A 24,404-nucleotide genomic window follows, 5' to 3' on the forward strand; every position below is an offset into this window, starting at 1 on the left:
AATGGCTTCAGATACCCTTGATGCCCTTTTGGGTATGGGGACACGGTGGAGACCCCCTGGCACCTTTGCCAGCAGGAACCTGCTTCCCTCAGCCCTTCAGCTCCTGATGGGACATTTCCCACCAACTCCTTGAGCACCACAAAACCAAATGTTTTGGGCTTGTGGGGGGTTTTTTGTTTGGTTGTTTGTTTTTTTTCTCCAGGACCCAAGGACTTTGGGGGAAGCAGGGAATTCAGTCGTGTCCCTGTTAGGAACCTGCAGGGGCTGGATTAGCAGCTCGGCTCCAAAATCTCCTTTTCCCCGAGCACCTGGAGGGAGCTGAGCTGACTCCAACCTCACCGTAGGACACTGGAGAAAAGCTGAGTTAGCAGGGCTGTGTTAATTACCCCCTGCGCGGCTCCTCCCAAAGCTTTCGAGACTGTGAAATGGCCCATCTGCTGCGACAGAGCTCTCATTGTCTTAATCACACGACACGCTGGTGACATTCCGCCCGGAGCCGGCGACAGCGACCGAGCCCTCGCTGCTGGCCAGGAGCGAGGCACCGATCACAGGAGCTCAGTGCCCTGCCAGCCGAACCAGCTTTGGTGCTTCCTCAGGGGATAACTCAGGAAAAGGAGGTGGAAAAAATAAGGTTGGAACTGGAGCAACCAGGGCACGGATGTCCCCGTTGTTACTCAAAGTAAAGTGTGGCCAAAGAGCCCCCGTGTGGGGTGAGGGACATGTGTGTGTATTTAGCAAGAAAATCCTTTAGTACATAAAGATTAAGGTAGCTGAGTGTGATGCTCCCACAGCCCAGCTCATCTGGGCATCCCTGCTGGGTTTGGGAGGGACTTTCTTGTCTCCAGGAGGATGAGGAGCCACACGAGGCTGTGTTTGCCACAAACCCCGTGCAAGGAGAGGAAACAACAGCCAGGTTGCCAAGATCTGACAGAAATAAAAGGGGGAAAAAAAGAAACTTGGGACAGCCTACTTTATTGGAGTCACCAGGGGCATGCAGGAATGGTGGAAATGGATGTTTGGCCCCATGGATCCCTCCCCAAGCTCAGAGCAGCCTGCAGGAAAACCCAAGAAACTCCAGCACCCTCTGTGCCATGAGAAGGGAAAGGCAGCTCCAAGGACATCAATTCTGGCAGGAGGAGGTGGGCAGGGTGGGGAAAGCGTGGGGGGGATTCAGTGGGGCTGCTGTCCCTGTGCCCAGGGTGTCACAGAGGGCCACAGGTCTGTCTGTGCTCACTGGCCACCAGGCCATGTCACTCCCAGCCACTGCTGGTGCTCCTGTTCACCCTGCAGGAAGACTGGGAGCAGGAAAGATCAGCACAGAGCACCCTTTCCCTAAAAGCCAGACAAGCCACCAGGACCCAAGTCTCCCAGACAAGAAGCCAAGAGACAGGAGACTCGGTAATTAATGGGAGCTCTGCAACTCCAGCTTAATTACAGCAAACGGTGGCTGCACCCCAGGAACCTGGAGCCATGAATAGCAAAGGAAGCACCTGGAGAGGGGGAAGCAGGGAGGATGTTCGTGTCCCAGTGCCATCCCCAGCAGACAGGTTGGCTAATAGGACACAGCTCTGGCCAGGATTTTTCTGCAAGGCAGAATAAATGCAATTGGAGAGTCTTTATCTGAGGCTGCTGCAGCTGATCCTTGTTGCTGTTATCAGGGCTCTTATCAGGGCATTTGGCTCAACACCCTGTCACAGAGCAGGGGCAGAGCTGCTCACACCCAGCAGAGGCTGGGGGAGAGATGGTTCATTGGTTCGTTCTGTGGTTAATTCCACCTTGCTCCCAGGCTATAGGAGCCTTTCCACAGGGGGTGAAAGGGGCAGGGGATTTATACAAAACAGTCACAGAACCCCAGAATGGTTTGGATTGGAAGGAACCTTAAACCTCATCTTGTTCCAAACCCCTTCCACTGTCCCAGAGTGCTCCAAGCGCCGTCCAACCTGGCCTTGGACACTTCCAGGGATCCAGGGGAAGCCACAGCTTCTCTGGGCACCTGTGCCAGGGCCTGCCCACCCTCACAAGGAAGAATTTTTCCCCAATATCCCATCTAACCCTGCCCTCTGTAGTGAGAAGCCATTTTCCCTTGTCCTGTCACTCCAAGCTCTTGCCCAAAGTTCCTCTCCAGCTCTCCTGGAGCCCTTTTAGGCATTGGAAGGGGCTCTAGGACACCCCAGACCTCTCTCTTCTCCCAGCCTGGCCCCACACAGCACAACACACACAAGTGAAAACTACAAGAAAATAACAGAAGCTTTCAAATGGCAGAAAATATTCCAGCCCTGGAAAGAAAACTTATTCAAACAAGAAAGCAGAAAGGAACAAAAGGCTCTTACCCATATTCCCATATAAACTTTTAAGGGAAAATAAACCACTACAACAAGGTCAGAATGCTGAACTGCTGTGAGGGGGAAACAGATCCAGCAGTGGAATTTAACTCCATTCCTCTGCCTCCTCCTTCATCCTCAGTCTCACAGGGGGACCGGATCAGTAACTCATTAGCAGCCCAAGGGCATTTATCATTAACAGCCCAGCAGCAGGAACTGTGCTTCCCAAGGTGCCTGGGTGGGCAGCCTGGCCCCCACTGCTTCTCACCCTCTCCACTCCACTTGATTCCAGCGTCTCACAGATGGGCAGGGTTGAAAAATGTCTGAGTGATGCCTCACATGCTTCCCTCCCTTTCCACCACTCTAACAAGAGCCAAAGGACAGCAGCCCAGCCTTATGTTCCCAAATTCCTGAGCCCTCATCGATATCATAATTGTGTAACTGCATGAAACCAGGCAAAGCTGGGGGTTTCTGTGTTTTAAAGCAAAGGTCAAACAGGATCTGGGTGAATGGCTGAGGTGCAGCCTGGCATGGCAAGGGCTGACCAGGAGAGACCCCACAGAAGAGATCACAGAATTATGGAATCATTTGGCCTGCAAAAGTCCTCTCAGATCACTGAGTCCAAGCATCATTCCACATCTACACTGGTGATTCCACCACTGCTCTGGGCAGTCGGTGCCAATGCTTGACAATCCTTCCCATGAGATTTTTCCTAATATCCAACCTAACCTCTCCTGGTGCAACCTGAGATTGATTGCTCTTGTTAACCAGGAGAAAAGACCAACCCTCACCTGCATCCTCCTGTCAGGGACCTGTGGAGAACTGAAGACAGCAATTCCTCTGAAGGAAGAGAGGAGACAGCATGAGACAGGCACAGGAAAGCACCTCAGAATCCCTTGTTTTGAGGTACTTAGCCATCAGTTTGCAGCACTGGACACTTGTCTGAATTGCTCCCAAGACTTCTACAAGGTCTCACTAATAAAATAAACAGGGTGCAGCCAATGTGCCCATCACTGAGCCAGGTCAGCATTCCTGCTCTCTTTGAAGGAGCCGCAGCAGCTCAGCACAGCCCCGAGAGGAACCGACCTTCCCCCTCAGTGCTCAGCTGGAATTTGACCTGCATTAACACATCCAAAGTACCCACACGTGTCAATAAATCAGCCTGGTGTTTCCATTAGCATTAAGGAAAGCACCTGGTTTTATCCTTTCAAGTCAATGAAGCCTCCAAAGTCCTTGGAAGTTTGTCTCCAACATAGAAACGGTGTCAACAAAGGTTAATTTTCACTTGTGAACACGCCAAAAGCTTTACACTCGTTTGTCGGACATGATGGAAAGATGAAACCAAACAGCCTCGAAATGCTCATCAGTTCCACCACTGTTTTCTTGGTAACAGGTGAGCAACTGGGAGTCTCTGGGGCTGGGAGCTGCTGCCTGCCATTCCACCCACACCTGCCCAAGGAGGGCTGGGAAAACAAACCTGGACAAGTTCAGCTCTGCTCTATGGCACAGATTTTAGCTCATCCACGCAGTCAGGGCAGGCAAGAAACCTCAAAAAAAACCCCCCAAGTTTACCTGTGATGAGCTGGTTTGGATTTTACCAGCTGGAACCTACATCCCCCACAATATTCCCAAGTCCAAGAGGCACAGAATGGTTTGGGGTGGGAAGGATCACCTCATTCCAAACCTTGCCATGGCAGGGACACCTTCCACTGTCCCAGGCGGCTCCAAACCACATCCAAACTGGCCTGGGACACTTCCAGAGATCCAGGGGCAGCCACAGCTGCTCTGGGAATCTGTGCCATGATCTGAGCAAGTCCCTGTTGCTCCCTGACCATATTTAAGGACACAGTTTAGAAGACAAAGGGGCAGCACATGAGCATTTTTAGAAAGCTCACACAAAACAAGTTTTTATTCTTTGTCGCAGAAAATAAATACAGGTGCATATTCCATATGCTTTTCTATAAAAGCACTCCTACAAAATCACTGGACTGCATACAACAGTACGACCTTTTTGGCTTTTAAAATGCAAATATTATACAGTCACTTCATTGTATTATCATTTAAAGCACTTGTAGCAAGCAGCTTTGGAAAAGGAATGCTTAATTTAGAAGCCAAATTCTTGCCTCAAGTGTTTTGTGGGATTTTTCCATCGTGTATAGTGCAACTACCCTAAAAGCAACTAGAACAGTTTTTCTGTAAAACGTTTATTCCCACCAACCCCCCAATTTCAAAAAAAACCCTGCAAAGGAAAAAAAAAAAAGGTCTCAAAAACTGTTCTACCTTGATACTTAAACCAAGAGAAAACAAGAAGTGGCTCAATGGAAAATTAAGGTAAGCACAACGCTTCACAGCTCGTTCTCTGTTCACTTCCAGTTTGGCCCGGGTGTTTATTTAGAGGAATGAGCTTTAATCATCCACTCCTATATTCCTGAAAAGGTAGGACATGGACTCCCCGTTGTGGATCCTGCGAATGGCTTCTGACAGGATCATGCTGATATCCACAGTCTTGATTTTAGGGCACTGAAGTTTTTGTATTTCATGTGGAATCGTGTTTGTAACAACCACCTACAGGAAGAAGAAATGGTCAGGAAGATGTAGCTCTTTTGTTTTCCACCTTTTAAACTGGATGGGTGAAAGGGAGTTTTACAGATCCCACAAAACCACCCTGGCTGACAAAACAACATTTTACATTACAGTCAGGGTGACAGTGTCAGGTAGGGCCGTGTGTTGCCATATGTTCCATGTATCCATGGATACTAATGGCACTGTCCCTCCTTCATTCATTCATTCCTTCATTCTGCCACACAGATCCACAGGAGGTACAGAAATATCCCACCCACTGAAGAGAAAGGTGTGCTGACTCTGACAGTCCAGCATCTCACCCCTTCCCACATTTCCCACTGCTATAAAGACACGTGCATGCCAATATTCCAGCACACAATTCCACAGTGAGAAAGCCTGAAGCAGGAACCTCCCATCTAAATCCTTAATGCCAGCATATGTCAAGAATCAATTCAGGAGAAAATGGCTTTGAAAAGGCCCAAATGCCTGCTCAGAGCTCCCACCCCACAGTTACCTCATCGATGGCAGACTCCTCAATCAGCCGGGGAGCGTCAGAGGACAGCAGGCCATGGGTGGCCATGACAAAGATCTTGTAGGCCCCTCTCTCCTTGAGGGTCTCAGCTGCAGCCAGGAAGGTGTCAACGTCATCTATGATGTCATCCTGCCAAAATCCCACAGTCACTGAGGGTTCAGCACATCAGACAGACCAGCACAGCTTTAACAAGTGTAACAAACCCCAAGTACCCCAAACTATCAGAAAATTGTTCTTTTCCTTGACAAACCCAGAGGTTACACTCTGCTTTAGAGAAAATCACAGAATGGCCTGGGTTGGAAGGGATCTGAAATATATCTCATTCCAAGCCCTGCCATGGGCAGGGACACCTCCCTTTAGAGCTGGTGGCTCTGAGTTCCACACAGCCTGGCCTTGAGTGCCTCAGGGATGGGGCAGCCACAGCTGCCCTCACAGGGAAAAAATTCTCCCTTATATCCAATCTACCCTACTCTCCTGTAAGTCTGAGGCCATTCCCCCTTGTCCTGTCACTGCAGGCCCTTATAAATAATCTCTCTCCATCTTTCTGGCAGGCTTTCTTCAGGTACTGGACAGCCACAATGAGGTCAGCCCAGATCCTTCTCTTTTCCAGGCTGAACAATCCCATTCTCTCAGCCTCTCCTCATACAGAGCTGCTCCATCCCTCTGATCATCTTGGTGGCCTCCTCCAGACCTGTTCCAGTAACTCCATGTCCATCACCTCAGCTTCAGTGGCATTTCCAAACCCAGCAGTAGAACAGGGGGGTTCTCCCCTCCTCCTGTGGGGTGCGTGCAGCACCTGAACCCCTCCAGGTAAGCTCTGAACAGAATTCCCCCTGCTCTGCTCAGGGACACAAGGTCCCAGTGCTGCTCCCAGGCAGCTCTGAGTGTGCTCAGTGCTGCCCCATCCTATCAAAGTCCAGCAGCAGCCAAAGTTCAGAGGCTGACACAGAACAGCTGCCTGATTTCTGCAGCTTTGACATGTTTGATGGAATTGATGAGAACTGATGGCACCTCACTCACCACGATGATAGCTATTCTTCCTCCTACATCTCCAACAACTGTGATGGGTGGCTTTTCCTTGGGAATCAGCACTGATTAATGGCAGATGTTTTCAGAGGGGGAGAAAGGAGAAAGAAAAGAGGAAGTTTATATAATTTATTTGAACTATGGAAATGTCTGATGGGTCACCACTATTAGAGACATGAAGCAGCAACTATTTCAACATCACTACTGAATGAAAACCATCAGGATTCTAATATATAAATACTTTAAGCTTAATTAAAATATTAACTATATTAATTTATACCTGAATTCTTTACAATTCAATTAATTCTTAATTTCAGCACAGAAACAGAGTGGCTTGCAGACACAAGCAGTTCAGACACCCACAGTGGGTTTATGCCCTGCAGTTCTGGTGGTGCAGCTGAAGGTCACATCCACACTCAAGCAAGAAGGAATCCATAGTATTTGTAGGGAACCCCCAACGAGGGGGAGAGAAATCATGTATTTGATTTGATTTTATTTTATTAGAAGGCTAATTATCTTATTATACTATTTTATTCTATATTATATTACATTGTGTCTGAACTGAATCTGCTAAGCACTTAACTTTGCACAAAACTGCACAGAACTTGTGACTGTCAGCCAACAGTCCCAACACACACACTCTTGGCCCTGACAGGTTAAGGAAATAAAACATCCTTACTTTGGTAAACAATTTCTGTATTGCATTCTACTTTTGCACAAACACAGGCACAGCAAATGATAAGAATTATTTTTCCTTTCTCTGAGGTTCAGAGAATATGAAACCCAGAAACTTCCTTGGGAAGAACTGTGCCTTGCTTTTCTCTTTGAAGAGAAATGTGGTGACAGAAATCACATGTGATTCACTAAGCAAAAAATGTCATGGTTTGAGCCTGGCACAGAGCCAGTGCCCCCATGAAAATGCCCTCACCCTGGTGTCTGCTGTGAGATGTGACCAGGAATAAGCAAAACAGGCTTTAGCTTAAACATAAAGAACACTTTATTACCTAAACTACAGGGAAATAGGGAAAAACTATAAGGAAAAGAAAAAAAAATTGAAAACCTTACAAAAACCACTTTCCTCCTCCCCACTCCCTGACTTTCCCAATCCGATACATTCTCCCAAATCACTGCCCAGCCTGGCACCACACTTTAGTATACTCAAACTTCAGTTCATGAAGAGGAAAGGAGTCCTTATTGTTCCATAGGCTTCCCCTGGAAACACACTGAAACCTCGTGTGCTTCCCTGTCACTTCGGCATTTCTGAATGTGATTCACTAAGAAAGACGAGGTTATTTTTTCCCCCTCTGTGAAGAACCACTCCTTTTAGCCAATCCATCTGGGCCAAACCCAATCCCTAAACCCCCACAAAAGCAGCAGGTAACACCTTCCCCCCTACACTTACTTACTGGGGATCTCCAGGCTGGGGTGGATGGCAGCCACGTACTTGGCTGTGGGAGGGGAGTGCCGCCCGTCCACCATGTCAGACTCGGCATCCTGGGCTTCCCCGTGGATCACCGCGATGCCCAGGCGCAGGCGCTCGGCAAAGGACTGCGCCCTGCAGGGAAAGGGTTAAACACCAGCAAAGGGTTAAAACACCAGGAAAGGGTTAAAACACCAGGGAAAGGGTTAAAACCCCAGGGAAAGGGTTAAAACACCAGGGAAAGGGTTAAAACCCCAGGGAAAGGGTTAACACACCAGGGAAAGGGTTAAAACACCAGGGAAAAGGTTAAAACGCCAGGGAAAGGGTTAAAACACCAGGGAAAGGGTTAAAACACCAGGGAAAGGGTTAAAACACCAGGGAAAGGGTTAAAACACCAGGGAAAGGGTTAAAACACCAGGAAAGGGGTTAAAACACCAGGGAAAGTGTTAAAACACCAGGAAAGGGTTAAAACGCCAGGGAAAGGGTTAAAACGCCAGGGAAAGGGTTAAAACGCCAGGGAAAGGGTTAAAACACCAGGAAAGGGTTAAAACAGCAAGGAAAGGGTTAAAACACCAGGGAAAGGGTTAAATCACCAGGGAAAGGGTTAAAACACCAGGGAAAGGGTTAAAACGCCAGGAAAGGGTTAAAACACCAGGGAAAGGGTTAATACCCCAGGGAAAGGGTTAAAACACCAGGAAAGGGTTAAAACACCAGGGAAAGGGTTAAAACACGGTTAAAACCCCAGGGAAAGGGTTAAAACCCCAGGGAAAGGGTTAAAACACCAGGGAAAGGGTTAAACACCAGGGAAAGGGTTAAAACACCAGGAAAAGGGTTAAAAAGGGTTAAAACCCCAGGGAAAGGGTTAAAACACCAGGAAAGGGTTAAAACAGCAAGGAAAGGGGTAAAACCCCAAGAAAAGGGTTAAAACACCAGGGAAAGGGTTAAAACACCAGGGAAAGGGTTAAAACAGCAAGGAAAGGGGTAAAACCCCAAGAAAAGGGTTAAAACCCCAGGGAAAGGGTTAAAACCCCAGGGAAAGGGTTAAAACACCAGGGAAAGGGTTAAAACACCAGGAAAAGGTTAAAACACCAGGGAAAGGGTTAAAACACCAGGAAAGGGTTAAAACACCAGGAAAAGGGTTAAAACCCCAGGAAAGGGTTAAAACACCAGGGAAAGGGTTAAAACACCAGGAAAGGGTTAAAACGCCAGGGAAAGGGTTAAAACACCAGGAAAGGGTTAAAACACCAAGAAAGGGTTAAAACACCAGGAAAAGGGTTAAAACAGCAGGGAAAGGGTTAAAACACCAGGGAAAGGGTTAAAACCCCAAGAAAAGGTTAAAACACCAGGGAAAGGGTTAAAACAGCAGGGAAATGGTTAAAACACCAGGAAAGGGTTAAAACACCAGGAAAAGGGTTAAAACATCAGGAAAGGGTTAAAACAGCAGGGAAAGTGTTAAAACAGCAGGGAAAGGGTTAAAACACCAGGAAAAGGTTAAAACACCAGGGAAAGGGTTAAAACACCAGGGAAAGGGTTAAAACACCAGGGAAAGGGTTAAAACCACAGGGAAAGGGTTAAAACCCCAGGGAAAGGGTTAAAACACCAGGAAAGGGCTAAAACACCAGGGAAAGGGTTAAAACACCAGGAAAAGGGTTAAAACACCAGGGAAAGGGTTAAAACACCAGGGAAAGGGTTAAAACCCCAGGGAAAGGGTTAAAACACCAGGAAAGGGTTAAAACACCAAGGAAAGGGTTAAAACACCAGGGAAAGGGTTAAAACCCCAAGAAAGGGTTAAAACACCAGGAAAAGGGTTAAAACACCAGGAAAAGGGTTAAACACCAGGGAAAGGGTTAAAACACCAGGAAAAGGGTTAAAACACCAGGAAAGGGTTAAAACACCAGGAAAAGGGTTAAAACACCAGGGAAAGGGTTAAAACACCAGGGAAAGGGTTAAAACACCAGGGAAAGGGTTAAAACCCCAAGAAAAGGTTAAAACACCAGGAAAAGGGTTAAAACACCAGGGAAAGGGTTAAAACAGCAGGAAAGGGTTAAAACACCAGGAAAAGGGTTAAAACACCAAGAAAGGGTTAAAACACCAGGGAAAGGGTTAAAACACCAGGAAAAGGGTTAAAACACCAGGAAAAGGGTTAAAACACCAGGGAAAGTGTTAAAACACCAGGAAAGGGTTAAAACACCAGGGAAAGGGTTAAAACACCGGGAAAAGGGTTAAAACACCAGGGAAAGGGTTAAAACACCAGGGAAAGGGTTAAAACCCCAGGGAAAGGGGTAAAACACCAGGAAAAGGGTTAAAACACCATGGAAAGGGTTAAAACACCAGGGAAAGGGTTAAAACCCCAAGAAAAGGTTAAAACACCAGGAAAAGGGTTAAAACAGCAGGGAAATGGTTAAAACAGCAGGGAAAGGGTTAAAACACCAGGGAAAGGGTTAAAACACCAGGGAAAGGGTTAAAACACCAGGAAAGGGTTAAAACACCAGGGAAAGGGTTAAAACACCAGGAAGAGGGTTAAAACACCAGGGAAAGGGTTAAAACACCAGGAAAGGGTTAAAACACCAGGAAAGGGCTAAAACACCAGGAAAGGGTTAAAACACCAGGAAAGGGTTAAAACACCAGGAAAAGGGTTAAAACACCAGGAAAAGGGTTAAAACACCAGGGAAAGGGTTAAAACTCCAAGAAAAGGTTAAAACACCAGGAAAGGGTTAAAACCCCAGGAAAAGGGTTAAAACACCAGGAAAAGGGTTAAAACAGCAGGGAAAGGGTTAAAACACCAGGAAAGGGTTAAAACACCAGGGAAAGGGTTAAAACACCAGGGAAAGGGTTAAAACCCCAGGAAAAGGTTAAAACACCGGGGAAAGGGTTAAAACACCAGGAAAGGGTTAAAACACCAGGGAAAGGTTTCAGTTCTAACAACTCACCTCTCTACAACCCTAACCTGTTTCCATTTTATTGCTCATGTTTCAGAGAGAAGTCAAGCTATCCTAAAATTTTAGGAGAATTCCTAGAGAAATCGGCTGCCCCTCAGGATGTTTTTAAATCAGGTTTGTTAAAGTCAGAGTAACCTTCAAAGTGCCCATATGGGCCTAAAGCAACAGGATGGATGCTGCAAGTCACAAAATGCTGACTGCTCCCTTCTGCCTGCCCAAGAGCCAAAATAACACTTCCCAGCCTTCAGGGATCCCATGTTTCAGCAGGACACATTTAAGAGTAGCCAAGAACAGCCTTGATGTCTGGATTGTCTGCATTTAATAGGGAAAAATACTCTATAAAAAGAGAAAACAACTGTTCACCTATTTATTTAGTAGTAAATAAAGACAATATCCCTGACCTGCTGACACATAACCTCAGATACCCTATGGAAAAGGGGATCCAGATGATCACTGCCTGACAAACCACACTTGGGAGTTGAACAGCTTGGATTTTTTAATTAGCTGACATGAAGTTCCTTCACACTGCAGTATTTCTTCAACTAAGATTAGAAATTTCTGGAAAGAAGTGTAAGGTCAGTTGGGGGAGTGGGAAAAGCAGAGAGTCAGGAAAATAGGAATTTGCATCCCAGCTACTGGAAGCAGCAAATACCAATGAGCACACCCATCCCAGCTCACCCTGCACACCCAGGGGTTTGGGATCCTGCCCAAGCACCCATCCCAGTCTGCTCTGGTGCAAGCAAGCCCAGCACATCCACAGGGATTCACTCTGCTCTAAATCAGCACCTCAGAGCCTGAATCACCTCCTCTGTCCTTAAGCCTTCCTTCACCACCCAAACAATACAAAGTCCAGACAGCAATTTGCCCATCGTGATACTCAGTTAATTAAAAATGAAGAATCTTCCACCCTGTGGTTATCATACAGTTGCAATATTTTTGCAAGTAGTTAATTATAGGTAATTATTATTACAAACAATAAGAGTTATGACTTAGCAGGAATAATCATATCAATAAAACTGTATTAATTACCTTAAAATGCAGCATTAAACCGAATCAAGTTCAAAGTGACAGCCAAATGATTTATTAATTTCCCAGTGAGCTCAGAAACCACAGAGACATTCTGAACTTCAACACACAAGGGTTCTTTTCCACAAGCAGGGATTCATCAGAAGTATTTTCCTAGATTGTTTTCAGTCTGGATTAGGCTGAAACATCCAATTATCCCTCTCTCAACACAATGTAACTCTTCACATACTGTCCTTAAGCATTCATAGGAGCATGTGAAGAAGCTAAACAATACACTTCTGGGATCCTCTCCTCCACAAATCACTGCATGATGTGCAACTCATCTATTTGCTGGCATTGACAATTAGTGGATAATCAAGCATTAAAATGCTGCAACAAACTCTTGCCTCCACCCAAGAGGCAACACTGACACCGTGGAAAAGAAATGGAAAAGAAACAAATGTAAAATGACCTGGCCAAAACAAAAGAAATCACAAAAAGTATTGCTGGAGAAAAAGATGACAAAAGGTGGTTTGTTACAGAAAATGAGGAAAACACAGAGTATCAGAATTCATTGGCATGGAAGTCCAAATATCTTTTCAACAAAGTCTGGTTTGTCACCACAGCCTCTCTTAAAGCATCATCCAGCTCTTACAGCACCTGCTGACAGCTCTGTAATTCCAGAGGTTAGGAACAGTCAGCTATAAAGCTTCATGGATTAAGAACAGTCACTCAACCACCAGAGACTTCACAATCACAATCATCTCAAACAGCAAACCCAGACTGACCTTCTGTGTTTAGGATCTGATGTTCTTTGTTATGTCCACATTGAGAAACTCATCTGGATTAATGGCATTACACTTCCAGCCACTTTTCCTCACTTACAGATTTATAATGTAAATGCACACAAATATAACATAATTAAAAACCTTCTTAATCATAAGCACTGCATTGATTTATCACATCCTTTTGTAGGCTTTGGTTTTACTCTCCTTAGATTTATTATGATTACATAATAAATAATGTAAAACCTACACAGCTGACAGAGGAGAATTGGGAGGGGTTTGAAGGCTGCATCTTCTAATTATTGAGTATTTGTCCTTGACTTGACCCTAAGAACAAAACCCAACAGAGATTTGCTGCTCTAAGAAAGAGAGCAGATCTTACCCACCTCTTGGCAGATGCAGGAGATTTGGCCACAATTACAGCATTCCTGTAGTCTGGTATCTGTGGTGAATAACAGACAGCAATGTCCACTTCATATCTTTACACAAATTTAAACTCAGTAAGAATCAGAGAACTTTATTTTGCCAGAATTTTAAGCATTGAACATTTTACCTAAGAAAGCAACCTCAAGAATCCATGGTGCATGATCAGGGTTGACAGCTCAGTAATAGAAAATTCAGATATTAACTTCAAACTGTACCTTTTATAAACCCCATTTTATAGTACAGCTAACAGAAAAAGAACTGCTTTAGGACATCAGGGTTACACCCACAAGTGTTAAAACAGGAAACCATCAAAATTAAAGTTTCCTGTTCAAGCTAAATTGTCTTTCATCACTAAAAACTAGCATTTTACAGCTTCCTATTGTGTTATAGAGTACCCCAAGAAAAGTCACACCTCTCCATCACATCACATCACCCTGACTCTTTCTCTGGACCACCAGGAGGGATAAAACTTCCACAGTCACTGCACTGACCCTGGAGGCTCAGTGTCAGTGCTGCAAACGCTGCCAGCCTGGTCAGCAGCAGGGGATGCTGCTGAAATGCTGACAGCACAAACCAGCAAGCCTGGCTTTCCCTCTGGTGTCTGACAGCTGCTCCAGTCAGGCTTCACCAGCACAGAGTTTGCTGCCTCTGCCCCAGCTCATGCTGGTTTTTCACTCCAGATTCCTGATCCACATTTAACTGGCATTTTAGTCCCCATCTCTCAACAGTTTCTTTTCCTCATCTCCATTTTCCCTGCAAACAGTGACTCCACATCAGATTCATTGGTTTGTAACTTCCCAAGCATTCCACCATCCACACTTCCAGTTCTTTCCAACAGCAACTCCAACTGCAGTGCCTCTGGTACCCCATTCTACCCCACTCCTTGCAAACTCAGCCTTTTCCTTCACTCTGCTGCCCTGGGATGATCCATCTCTATGGAGAGCAGCTAAAAGGAACCTGTCTGTCCTTCTGGCCCCAAACCACAGCCCTGAGCCAAGCAAAGTCCCACAGAGCAGGTCCTCAGCATCCCAGTGTAAGGGATGGAAGACTCTTCACCAAACACCTGTAAATTGATCTGTTAGGGGTGGAATTCACAGATCTGTGGGGATGACACCCTGTCATGCAGCTCACCACCCTGTCAGAGATCTAATACCCATTCCAGAGCACTGAAATACTTGGGGTTTCTGCCAACACAGGCAAAGTAAGTTCTTCCACAATCTGATCCACAATATACAAACTGCACTGGCTGATTATTTCCAAAAGCTCCACCTGAAGTAGGCATGGGAAAGAAAAAATAAGTTCTGAATTTGGGCAAGGGTTCAACCAACAGAAAATAAGAAATTTTTTGAGGACGTCAGGCAACGTTAATAATCCACAATGTTGGTAACTCCACCTATAAAGTGGGAATTCAGCATGTTCTGTCCTTGGCAAACACTGAGTTATACAAGAGGCTACAAAGATTAACGTGATGGAAGGTATGGACAAGGCAGGGCCTGTCACTCGACATAATAAAGGCTTTGATCTACTTCAGACACCATTGCCTCATTTTTCCTCTGCCAAATGAACAAATTTGTTCTCAGCTCTTCAGAAATGAAGTCAGAAATGTCATCCCAAAGACTCTGAGGTGTCAACACGTCCATGTAACAAAGGGCTGTGTCACTCTGGGATTCACACCTGCTAAAAGCAAAGAGAAGCCACCAAGCATCCAACACGTGCCAAGCACACCAAACTAAACACACAACTATTTTATATCACAGGAGCTTCACTGACTGCACTGTCTCCATCCCAGAGCAGCAAGGGATTCTCTTCACATCTAGGCATAAATTTCCAACAGGAAACAACTACAAGCCCTTATTCTCCTGACTTTCAGCGAGATGGTTTTTAACTGACTTTCATCCTTATCAAGCTGGACTCCACCTCATGCTCTTCATCATGATTCCCACAGCTTTGGAAGCTCTGGCATTCCCAGTGCAGGATATGCAGCGAGTTGTGGCCACCAGGAACTGGAGATGAATACTAAACTCCCCCTGAGCAGCAAAGGATCAAAGTTTTAAGCACAGATAAAAGATCTGGCTGGTGAAGGTACTTGCCAGAACAGATCTTGTGTGATCAGATCCGCTCAGTTCACTCTGCTTTTAGAAAATCCCCTCATGGATGAGCAGAGGGATGAAGAACTGAAAGTATCTTTTAAAACTTCTCTACAAAGGGTCATTTGCTGGATTGCACAGCACTGTCAGACTCAAAGCTGCAACAATTCTGTGTAAACCACTGAAAGCTCAGGAATCAAAAGGTGCTTCAAGACCAAATCAGGACCATGATCTTGTTATTGACCATAAATCACACTTTCAAGCAACACATAAAGGCAAAACTTGACTTGTGTCTGTGTGTTTTGTTTTCCACTTTTGTTCTTTTTTTTTTTAAAGTTAGGAAGTGCTTACAGTGTGCAATACTTCTTTCCTGGAACACCAGATGAATGACTGTGGCAAAGCCTGGAGTTTTGTTCTGCCATCCTCTTTGACTCTATTACCAAATGAAATTATAATGAGGAACTCAAATAGATTTCAATACTGTCATAACAAAATCATGTTGGTTTGGGTTTCTTTAAGGGGGTGGGGTGGGGTGTGTTTTGTTTTTTAAATTGAGCCATTCCTAGCTTTATAAAAAGAAATAGCTTGGATTCAAAAGCAAGAGTGAGCTAAACCCTTTCTCTCACCAGGAAGAAAGCATTTGCTTTATTCCAAATTACCATTAGTCAGAGGCTTAACGTGCATCTTATACCTACAATTATCATTTGCACATTTTGTACAGGCCAATCCACCAGGAGCACTTCTCAAAACCCTTATAAAAATAAGATGGAGGCACAGAACATCCCAAGTTAAGCTGCTCAAGTCAAGACATGCAGTCTGAACTAACAGGGAGTGAGATTTCCACCCACCAGCCTGACTTTCAGAGCACTATCAATAGGCTCTCTCATAGTTTACAACTTCCAAATGTTTCTTATTTTGTCATTTAAATTTATGCCCACACAAGCAGCCCTTCCTATAAATGTCAAGGAAACTGGAAATAGGAAAGGAAGAGGACATTGAGAGCAAGAAAATGCTAATTTTTTTCAGTGTTAGGGGAATGTATCTAAGAGAAAAACCAGCATTGCTGCATGGGTAAGAAAACATCAGCTCTTCAAGAAAGCAAAAGTTAAATGTGGGGAAGAGAAGAACCAACAGTTCCCAACATCACTCCCTGCCCCAAGTGACCATTCTCCCCTTAAAATTCAGTTTGAAGAGTTAATCTTTTCAGAGGGATTTGTTTCACATGCCCTGAGACATGACAAAAAAGAATTTAAAAACCCAACAGCAATAACAGGCCTTCCTCACCTCTTCTTGGATGTACTGGAGTAAAAATGGAGATGCTCTCAAGTTATCAACTGGAATATTGAAGAAACCCTGAATTTCCTTCTGATGTAGATCCATGGTAATAAGATGAGTTAGCCCTTTAAAATAAAATAGTGAAACAAACAGAGAAGCACATTAAGAAAAGTAAGAGAGAACAGACACTTTATTTTTCTAACTTTCACTGCAGTTTGTCCAGAAAATTTCTAAGCTGCATGAGAACACTGAGTGAAAATACATAATAAATTCATTTTAGTCCCTCTTAAGCACACTGGCATTAACATATTTTGAGGCTTCCAGAGTGACTTTTTTAAAAGAACCTCAGAACCCTGCACATAACTGGCTCTGCAGTGCCACACTGAGGCAGGCAGGATCCTTCTCCACTGGACACAGGACAAAATGGAAGCATTGATTTGTCCAGTGTCACACAGCATGCTCATTAATTCTGAATCCTGAAAAATGGGCCAAGCTCCTAATCAAAAACCACTTCTCCCAAAATAACAGCCCAGATCCCACAGTTTGTTAGAACTGCCTGCTTCTTCCCAGGGATGGGAGTGAAAGGAAAGAAGTAGAAAATGTGTTGAAGGCTGTGAAAATGAATAATCTCATTCTCCCACATGGTCTCAGATGTAGAGGACAAAGTGCATTCATCCAACAAGTAAAAAACAAGACAGAAATGACAAGGCACAACTGTTCCAGACTGCAGGGAAGGCAAAGGATGGTACTGGGAGAGGTGATACCACAGCCCAAAGCAGCTCAGCACAGCAGACTCATTCTGCCAGCTCAGTACAACTCAGTGTAAAATGGTTCTATCACATTGGGGGTTTTGATGAACTCACAATTTGGGAACATTTCTAATTACATTCTCCTTTTCACGTAGATTTAAACACATGAAAAGCTTGGCAGTTATTTTTAACCAAAGTCCAAACTTGTGTACAGATCTCCCCAAAGCTGGAAGCTGACAGCAGGAGCCCCCTTGCTCTGATTTAAGGACAGCCACATTCTTACCAGCTTTGCACATCATCGAGGCCAGCAACTTGGAGACAATGGAGCCCCTTTTCCTCATCTTGCACTGTTTGCTGTAGGGGAAGTAAGGAACCACTCCAATAATGCTTTTGGCACAGGAGGTTTTACATGCATACACCATGATCAGGAGCTCCATGATGGTGGTATTCACATCCCTGCAACGAGAAACATCTGCTCCTGGAGCTGCTGCACAAAAATCCTCAATTCACCACACTATTCACACCCAGCAGACACAGAGAGGGCAGATTTTTAGAGAACTGGTCATCAGCTAAGATCTGCATTTCTGCTGCCATTAAAAAAAAAAAAAAAAAAAAGTCTTAGCATTTGTAAAGTTCTTTTCAGATAAAATTAAAGAATTTCTGAATCACAGGACATTGCCCAGGAAACATTCCTCCTACATCTTAACTTTGTGATGGTGCTAGAGACAGGGAGCTGAGAAGAGAAGAATTTAAGAGATTGACATAAACAACAGAATACACTTTGGGAAGGAATGCAGAGACCAAGGGGAAGGCTTTATTTTATTTTTTTTTTATTGCTACAGTCATTACAAATTAAAATTGTAGAAGCTACCTTATGCCAAAGCTGCCTTTGTGTACGTATAAAAACCCAACAAAACCAATACCCCAAACTCTCCACAAGCCTCTATCTAGTTAATATAATCTTATTAAACTGCATCACAAGCATAAAAGGTGATTAAAAATGAAAACAGAAGCATTGCTATGGACAGCCCAGATCAAATGCCAGCACAGGGTCTTTAAGAAGTTACTCACTTTGAAACTGTCTGGATGATAAACACATCCTTCCCTCTCACAGACTCCTGAATCTGCACTCGTGTTTCTGCCAAGAAGAGAAATATGTAACATTTACAGGAGCAAAACTCTTTCTAGAGTCTAAGAAAGGGTGTAGTACTTTGAAATCAGTGTCAGGGGCATTTCCAGCGTTGCTCATTAAATGCTCACCTCTGTTTGCCTCTTGATAAACCTGAACCTTCCCCATCTCCACTCCCAGGCGCCTGCAGGAACAGAAATAAGGCAGAAGTCAGGAAGGGCAAATCAAATGTAAATCCCAGAGAATACAACAGTCACTGAAAGGCTGCATTCTGTGGGAGAAAACCAAGGAAAGAAAATCCCAAACCATAAACCCAGCAAATACAGTGAACACTTCTCTAAAAAGCACCTACAATTCCCCAAAGCTGCACTGCAGACTATGCTAAACTTATTTTCCAGCAGGAAAAAAAATCGTGCTGTAAAAATGTAACATTTTGTAATTTTTAATATATTTCTTGCCCTACATATACACACACACATGTGGCAACATACATGTAAAAATACTGCTTTTAAATCACTCTTATCTATAGAAAAAAGTCAAAGCAGAGTGAAGAGGAAAGAGCAGCAAGCACCATTTTATGGATAATGGAAGAATAATATCTGCTGTATTTATTCCTTGTCAGCATTAGCTACACCCCATCACTACAAAGAGATCAGAGTATTCTCTGCACTCAAGTTCAAATTCTTTCTACAAATAACCTGGGTTCCTCTGCACTGCCCTTTCTCTCCTAGCACACCCAACTTTGGGTAAATAAGCCTCTGGAAGAAATCCACCTTGTCTAATATTCCCAGTAATGTTATGCATCCTAATTAGCACAGTAAAAATGTACTTAAGTCCTAAAAGTTCTGCTAGAGATATGCATGGATTTAAGCTAAAGAAATGTTCCCATCCAAAATATCCAGAGAGCAGGAGGGTTGGAGCTGTCCTGCCCAAAAACACCCCACTACAAGGAGAGAAAACTTCTGCCATGATGATTTATCACTGTGCAAACATGAATTTCCTATGAAATGCTGCAGCCAGTCACAGCCTGCCACAGAACAATTCAAACACAAATTACTCTCTCTGTTATTGAGCTGTTGAAATTTCCTCTCCTATAGAGCAAACTCCATATTCTTGCAAATCATGGCAGTTTTCCAATGTAACCTTAGTTAAATAGGGAAAGAAAAGTGTCCAGTGAAACAAATCCCATCAGAATAACCCCAAGCTGGGAAGATTCCCTGCAGCCTTTACTTACTCAGCAATCCTCCTGGACAGTTCCATGCACGAGGAGTTGGAATTAGCTGAGAACAGCACCAGCCCACCCTTGGTGATATTCATGATGGCCCCAATTTCAGTTGATGGCACACAAAACATCAACCCTAAGTTGTTTTGCCGCTTCTAAAAGACTGCAAGAGATCAAAAGTCATTTAAATCCATGTTAAAAAACAAAACAAAACAAGACACACATTTGCTCTGTTTAAAAAGTGTAATCTTTCAGAACCCTGGATATTCCAGCATCATTAAAATCTGTTATCTCCACTTTAAAAGCTCTCCAAAGATCCCCCAAGAAAACCTTCTAGCACCAATTTTTTTTCCTTTTTAACTGTTTTCCTCAGGCTACCATCCAGTAACACTGATACTTTTTTTCCATCACCTTGTCCAGCTCATTTTCCAGAACTGAGCAACGTTTATTGACTTTTCCAAAATCACAAAGACAGGCAGGGGTAGAATTGAGCTAAAAAGAGCTCCTGGGCCCAGGCTAGAAGAGTCTATTGCCAAAGCTGAATCTCTTCCCAGTACTTCTGCAGTTATAAACTTACAAATAAGGATGAAATGTAAGGAAGAATTCAATAAAGCTGGCAGCTGTAAATAATGACCTCTTGCACAGCAAATCCACTTGCTGAAGCAGCTGTTGTCATTCTTTGAAAGCAATATTTCTCCTGTGAAAACAGGAGAAAAATATCAGGAGGAAATCAGTATAATTTGGTTTTTGTTTCAAATAAAGGCACAAACCACTAATCTCACCAAGGACTTGATGGGATTCCATGTTTTTATTATTCTTTGTAAATCACATTTTCATGGTTACTCCTACTATAAAATTTTAGTCAAATAAAAGGGGAAAAAAAAGATCCCATTGACCAGCAGCCCTGGATAGATGGAAGCAGTTTCAACTTAAAATCCTGCTGCATAAATAATCCAATCCTTCATCATCCATTTCAGCATTATTTAGGAGACTGGAAATAGGAAATACAAGTAGCATAATTTAAACCAAAATAAACAGAAGTTACAGTTAAATCAGTAACTTCTTTCCTGGTAAACATCTCCCTGCTGAGAAACAGAATTATCTAACAGTCACACCTAATTGGTTAGAAAAAGCTGATGATGTATCAACTATTAAGGACTCCAAAGCAACAACAAAAATAAAGAGTTGGAGAGGAAGAGTTCACAAGAACAGCTGGAGGGGTCTGTAATGAAACTCCTTCACACCTCCTTTACAACCACAGTCTGGCTCAGTTTAACTCTGTCACAGGAACCCGATTCACTCTTGTGAAGAGCCAAAGTCAAGTCAGGAACTTCCTAACAACAAATCTGCGGGTGCCAAGGCTGAGCTGGGCTCAGCTGCCATGAATGAAAACCCGCCTGGCACCAGAACTGTGCACAGAGCGCCAGCTTCAGCCTCCAGCACGTCTGAATGTTCCCCTGCACTAAACCCAGAGGGGCTCCCAAAGCAAGACCTGTATCCCTCTCAAATTAAATACCTAAAAAAACCCCCCATTTCTTAGCTAGTGTTTCTCTGCTCTGCTGCTCATTCACTCTCTGCAACTCCCACCTGTCAACTAATGGCCATCACCCATCAAATATTCATGATGGTGTTCAAGATCCATCTCAGCTCCACCAGAGCAAAGAACCTGAAATGCTTTTAGGTCTAACAGCACCTGAGAGCATCCTGCTTGTGGGCCTGGGTGGGAACAGAGTGGAAGCAACTTTCTGTGTTACTAAAAGCATTCACGGAGTGTTCAGAAGGTGTATTTTTATCCAGTTGTGTGTCTTCTTTGTTCCATAGATCTGAAAAGATGAGTTGTTGGTTCCCCACTATTGTTGAGGGTGCACTTTACACCACAATATACTGATGTATTTACAAGCAATAGTGAACATTGCTCTTCATTTTATTGTAGGTCAAGGACTTTCTTGTGGATGTACTTCAGCAGCTACAGGTGGGCTATGGTGTGTGTGGGCAGGGAAGTTGAATTTTAAGGGTAATATGGATATATCAACCTTCAAACAGGTGTTGGGATGAAAGCAAGCTCACAAAACTTTATTAGATGTGCAAAAGCATGACTCCACAGGGGTACATGGGACAATAATCTCAGGTGTGAGGTGGGCCAACCTTCCAAGGTTGAACACAAGCACAGAACAGGCTGCAGCACAAACACCTGCCTTTCCTTTTGGGCTGCACACGATTACACAGACACATCATGATGAGCACAACAATCACTGGGCACACACGGCTTTATGCCTCCATCAACTGAGCACGTCCACACAGAAAGCAACAGAGGCAGGAATAACTGGATGGGATAAGGAATGGAGCCCATGGGATGGAGGGAATCTGCACCCTCTCCCCAATCTCCCCACGGGGAATTTTCCCGTTCCCTCCACACTCACCGATCCCCGTGGGCTGAGACCCTTCCAGCCCACCCTCCCTGCGGTGCTTCGGGTGCTCCAGGTGGGTCACACAGGGCCCGTGTCCCTCATGGATCCCATCCCTCCGCCCCCAGAGCGGCCCGGGCACGCCGCAGCCCCAGCCGCTGCCCCTCACCTGTGGCACCTGCGGGCAGCCCGAGCAACCCCGAGAAGGGGCAGCCCAGGAGAAGGGCTCCATCCCCTGAGGGAAGGGCGACCTAGCCCATTCCTCAGGCGTCGGAACCCCGTGTGGGGATGGGGGATGTCCTGCCCTCACACAGCCGGCTGAACTGGGCTGAGCGGGCGGGAGCGCCCCTCGCTGAATGCCTTACCTGCCGGCTCCGGCCCCCCGGCCCCGGGAGAAGGCGGCCCGGCCGGAGGGGAAGGAGGGGGAGAGGCAGAGGCGGCGGCGGAGCTCAGCCCCTCCGGTGCTCCGCGGGCAAGATGGCGGCGGGGCGTGAGGGAGGGAGCGCGGGCGGGCGGGGCGGGCCCGAGGCGACGCCCCCCCCCCCCCCCCCCTTCCCCCGCCGCGCTGAGGGGAGCGGGCGCCATCTTCCCCCTCAGCCCCCGTGCTCCTGGGCACCGGGACGGGTTACAGAATCCCAGAGTTCTTGGCTTTTAGAATCGTCAGTGTTGGAAAAGAACTTAAGGATCATCCAGTCCGACCGTCAACGCAGCAGTACCATGAAACCGCATCACCCACCGCCAGATGCGGGTGGCTCTTTCAACACCTCCAGGTGTGGTACTCCAGCACCTCCCTGGGTACCGGTGCCAATGCCTGGCCACACGGACAATAAAAAGATTTTTCTGATATCTAACCCGAATCTCCCACGTGTTAGCTTCCAAGACCGGCCCCCTCCTCACTACAGCATCATTTCAGGGAGTTGAAGACGATAAGGGCCCTGAGCATCCTCCAGAGTAAACAAACCCAGCTCAGCCATCCCTTATAAAAATAAATTTCCTAGATCCATCATCAGCTTTTTTGACCTTTGCAACAAAAAGGGAAGTACAGATCTGAATCCACAGGTGGGAGGATGGGGGGACCCCAACACCACAATTCAGCTGCACCCCCACGAAAAATTACCCCCGGTGCAAAATCCATGTGGAATAATGCAATGATATCCGCGGGGTGCCATAATTTTGGAGCTCCCACATCTGCATCCCCACCAGAGAGGGATGGGAGGGCAGCTCCATCCCCACCGGACACCGAACTACCATCTGGCCTTTGCCATCAGCAGTGTTTATGGAAAAAGAGGCATTTCTGCAAAGGAAATTAAGAACAGAAACTATCAGTGGCCTCTCAGTTCCTTGTCAAAAGCGCACATGATTTATCCAGAGTCCTCTCAGGACTCTCCTTGCCACATGCATCAGTTGAACTGCACAAAGATTCTTTTGACATCTGAAATGAGGCTCTTATTTCAGTCACCCTGCTCAAAAAGAAAAAAAGCTTTATCCCAAGACACCCATGACAAAACTGCTTTGAGGAAGTTGCAGTCATCCCACACAGACACACATCCCTCCTTTAAATACAAAACCCAAACACCATGTTTTTTCCCCAGACTGCGCAGTTAGAACCTGTTTTAAATTACGCTTCTCAGTACGCCCAAGTTGAGCGGCATTTTGTGGATCAGAATTCTAGCATTTAGCATAAAACTACAAAGGTACTTTGTAAACCAGGACACCACTGCAGCTTTTCTCACAAAAAGCAATTAAATTTGCTTATTCCTGGGCTGCAGGGTGCACTTGAGCAAGGCTGATCATCCCATCAGATATTTCTGCCCACGCTGGCCTTAACATAAAAAAGGAGGAAAAGCCACAGGCAAGCTCACCAAATATGACTGCGAAGGGACAACATTAAATTCATAGTTTGAAACTGTGTTTCTGCCACTACAAGCTGTGTTTTCCACTTTAAATATTCACAGGCCAGTGTTTTCCCCAGATTTCACATTTGTTTCTTGCTTCATGCATTCCAAGACTTGGTAGTTCCCTTTTTTAATTGTTTTTTTCAACAGAGTCGGAGCTGGAGAAGGAGAAGCCATTTAATGTGGAGTTGTGGAACAGATGTTGAGCACTCCACTGGCAGGCTCACAAAGCCAGGACATCTGTTAGAAATATGTGAGCAGAGAGGCCATCAGTCCTCTTAGATGCTGCAGTGATCCTCTGCCTTTCCTACACCCCCTTTCAAATTACACTGAGGCGTAAGGGAATAGTCCCATCCCTCACCACCCCCATCATTCCCAGCCCATGTTTTTCTGCTTCCAGGCTGGTGCTTCCACACAGTCGATTCAGGATCACTGACCCAAGCAGGTTCTTTTTTTGTTTCAGGGTTTTCAGGACAAAAGGAAGGGGGGTGAGCTTTTTGTTGGCCTCTTCACAGAGCAGCAGAGATTTCTCTCAGCATCATTCTCCCTGGCAGGATCCCGCTACAGGCTGGCGTGGCACAGCAGTTTAATGCAGAACAACCAGAAACAACACATGGTGAAGCACT

The 24,404-nt window shown here is 45.3% G+C and overlaps 1 protein-coding gene across 3 annotated transcripts; it reads right to left on the reverse strand.

The window, feature by feature from the left end:
* Window positions 1-4,199: 4,199 nt before the first annotated feature.
* On the reverse strand, window positions 4,200-22,406 carry PRPSAP2 (phosphoribosyl pyrophosphate synthetase associated protein 2). Of its 3 annotated transcripts, none has more exons than XM_074552720.1 (12): window positions 22,249-22,406; window positions 20,113-20,175; window positions 19,491-19,641; window positions 18,388-18,440; window positions 18,199-18,265; window positions 17,411-17,583; window positions 16,388-16,503; window positions 12,977-13,032; window positions 7,848-7,996; window positions 6,436-6,506; window positions 5,398-5,544; window positions 4,200-4,886 (listed from the first exon to the last, which is right to left on the reverse strand). In XM_074552720.1, exons 3-12 carry the CDS (start codon window positions 19,607-19,609, stop codon window positions 4,728-4,730), a joined length of 1,110 nt encoding a protein of 369 aa, XP_074408821.1. In that variant the 5' UTR covers window positions 19,610-19,641; window positions 20,113-20,175; window positions 22,249-22,406; the 3' UTR covers window positions 4,200-4,727. The 3 variants fall into 3 exon arrangements, with proteins under 3 accessions (XP_074408821.1, XP_074408820.1, XP_074408822.1); XM_074552719.1 differs by having other exon boundaries at window positions 20,056-20,175; XM_074552721.1 differs by lacking the exon at window positions 20,113-20,175.
* Between the last annotated feature and the right edge of the window lie 1,998 nt (window positions 22,407-24,404).

Source organism: Zonotrichia albicollis, chromosome 16 (assembly GCF_047830755.1).
Source record: "Zonotrichia albicollis isolate bZonAlb1 chromosome 16, bZonAlb1.hap1, whole genome shotgun sequence".
Lineage (NCBI taxonomy): Eukaryota > Metazoa > Chordata > Aves > Passeriformes > Passerellidae > Zonotrichia > Zonotrichia albicollis.